At 62.4% G+C, this 2,441-nt stretch overlaps 1 protein-coding gene across 1 annotated transcript; it reads right to left on the bottom strand.

Moving 5' to 3' along the window:
- Nucleotides 1–176: 176 nt before the first annotated feature.
- GUITHDRAFT_149527 (hypothetical protein) lies at nt 177–1,409 on the bottom strand (the record flags this gene model as incomplete). Its single annotated transcript, XM_005817971.1, has 4 exons — nt 177–563; nt 733–866; nt 910–996; nt 1,046–1,409. Coding segments are annotated over 4 exons (972 nt in total), but the record flags the coding sequence as incomplete, so codon positions are not given.
- Between the last annotated feature and the right edge of the window lie 1,032 nt (nt 1,410–2,441).

Here is a 2,441-nt window from a genome sequence, read left to right as displayed (position 1 = left end):
GTACAAGCAGCAACCTACACATCTACCTTCAGACCCTGCATCACCGTCACATCCAATCAGCATCACAATCATCAGCATCTCCATCATAATCATCATCCACGTCATCATCATCATCTCCATCATCATCTTCTTGATCATCTCCATCGTCTCCCATCTCTCCACCACTCGTCACTCACAGGATGATCCCCATGCTCGCGTCGAAGCCCACCTCTCGTATCCCCCCCATCCCCGTCCTCCTCCTCCCTGTCTCTCCCCCGCCCTCCCTGCCCCCCCCTGACGCACACGCTCCTTGACCCCCCCCGCCCTCGCCCCTTCCTGACTTTCCACGCGACCGCAAGATCCTCCCGCTCCTCCGTCAGCACAAGCTCCACCGCCCAAGCTCCACCGCCCACAGCTCGAGCTGCTCCTGCAGCAGCCTCGGCTCCTGCAGCAGCCTCGCCCTCTTGTCCGCCTCCGCCTCCGCCGAGCCTCGCCCCCTGCCGCTCGACCCGGCTGAAGGCTGACCCCTCCCACCGCCCGTCTGCCCCCTGCACCTCCCGCGCAGACGCCGCGAGCTCGCCGACCTGAGGAGGCGTCAGCAGCACGACCAGCTCCCTCGACGCACCACACTAGACCTCCTCCTTCCCCTGCGCCGCCAAGATACTCCTCCTTCCTCTCGTCTGCTCCTTCCCTCCTCACCAGCTCCCTTCCTCTCGTCCCCCGACCCCCCACCTGCCCCCAGCTCCCGCTCACCTTGCCCTTGTCCTTCATCCACCACACCACCACCTGCTTCCCTACCCCGAGCCCCCGGTACCGACGACCCTCCAGATACTCTCCCAGCCTCCTCCGATCCTCCGCCTCCCTCAGATACAGCTTCGACCGCTCGTCTGCTCCCCCGTCAGCTCCCGCCTTCTCCCGCCCTCCCCTCACCCGTGAAGGCGCACTGCCCTCCGCACCTCCACTGCAGCACCTTGCACGCCATGCACACCATCTTGGGCGACAGCCGCTTGCACGACCCTGCCGCTCGTCATGCCGCCTCAAGCCGACGCAGCAAGGACAGCAGCACCCGGAGCCAGCTGCTTGGACGCCAGCGTCGGCCTCCCTCGCTTCTTGCTCTCGGGCTTGGCCGCCGCCGCGGGCTCCTCCGCCCTCGCCTCCGCCTTCCACAGCAGGCAGAGCTTGTCGGAGTAGACGAGGCGCGGGGCCCTGCGGGTGGGATGGTCGTGGGTGAGGCTGAGCTCGGTCCTGAGGGCCTGCCTGCAGGCCTCACGCCTGGCAGCGAGACGGGCCCGCAGCAAGAGGAGCTCGACGCGCACCTTGAGCATGAGCGAGCCGACGACGCGACGGCCGAGGAGGCGGAGGAAGACTTGAGTGTTGAGCCTGTCCCAGAAGAGCCTCGAGCCATCCTCGCCTGAGCACCACAAGGTCATCGCTGTCCACAATATCTCTTTCATGGTAGTCATCACGACCAACACCAACGTGGTCTGCATGCAAGCAGACACTGATGCTCGGTTGTAAGGGCTGCTTGCTCATCATGCTTTGTCAGGCTGAGCTTGTCTGTGATTGTGCACTTGATGTGTGATTGCTTGCTACTGCTGTTTCTCTTCTGGGACTCTCTCTTACACCCATCGCATTGCTCAACAATCGATACAGTCAGCAGCTGTCTGCCTGTAATCTCGCCCTGCCATCATACGCTTGCTCTATCATCATGACCATCATCATGCTCATCATCTACTGCTCTTGTCTTGTTGCTTCGTCTTCGTCTCTCGGCTATCATCACGGTAGCCCTCTCTCCGTCAGTAACCACGAGGTCAGCAGCACAAGCTTCCTCCCGTATATTCAAATATCTACCTACAGCTCCCCCGCCATGCCTCCAATCAGCTTCTTCCTCCCTCTCCTTCATTGTGACTTTCATCTTCTTGTCTCTGCCTGTGCCTCCTCTGCTCTGCTCGCCTGTCTCCTCTCCTGCCCCTCCCTTGTCCCTCTTACCTTCCTCCAGCAGCATGTAGCTCTCCTCCTCTCTTGCCTCTACCCGCCCGGCCCTCAGCTCCTCCTCCCAGAAAACCCGCAGACCCTGCTCAGCCCGTCAGAGCATACCACGGCAGCGACACGGCAGGACCTCTCCCAGGCCCTCGCACTTGAGGACGTGATCCAAGCTCAGCACCTCCAGCTCAGTCGGCGACCTGGTCAGAGCCCAGCAGACTGACCGGAGCGAGCTCGGGGGGGGTGTTGGAGGGGCTGGCGGGCATGCGGAGGCGCTGCAGGGGGCAGGAGGGTAAGCGTCAGTCAGAGAGAGGAGCAGCAGGACTTGTTCGTCTCTTGGGCGTTTGCTTGCACCCTCTCTCGCCATTGCTCCTCCTCACCATCATCACGTTTCTTTCTCCAGCCCCCCCGCCTCCCTCCCCTCCACTCCTTGTCCTCGTGGAGATGTTTGGCCTTCTCCTCCGCCGCTCTCTCCCTCT

The sequence above is a fragment of the Guillardia theta genome (genome assembly GCF_000315625.1).
Source record: "Guillardia theta CCMP2712 unplaced genomic scaffold GUITHscaffold_428, whole genome shotgun sequence".
Taxonomy (NCBI): domain Eukaryota; class Cryptophyceae; order Pyrenomonadales; family Geminigeraceae; genus Guillardia; species Guillardia theta.
The sequence above is the reverse complement of the archived record's forward strand: the minus strand, read 5'-3'. Positions and strand labels throughout refer to the sequence as shown.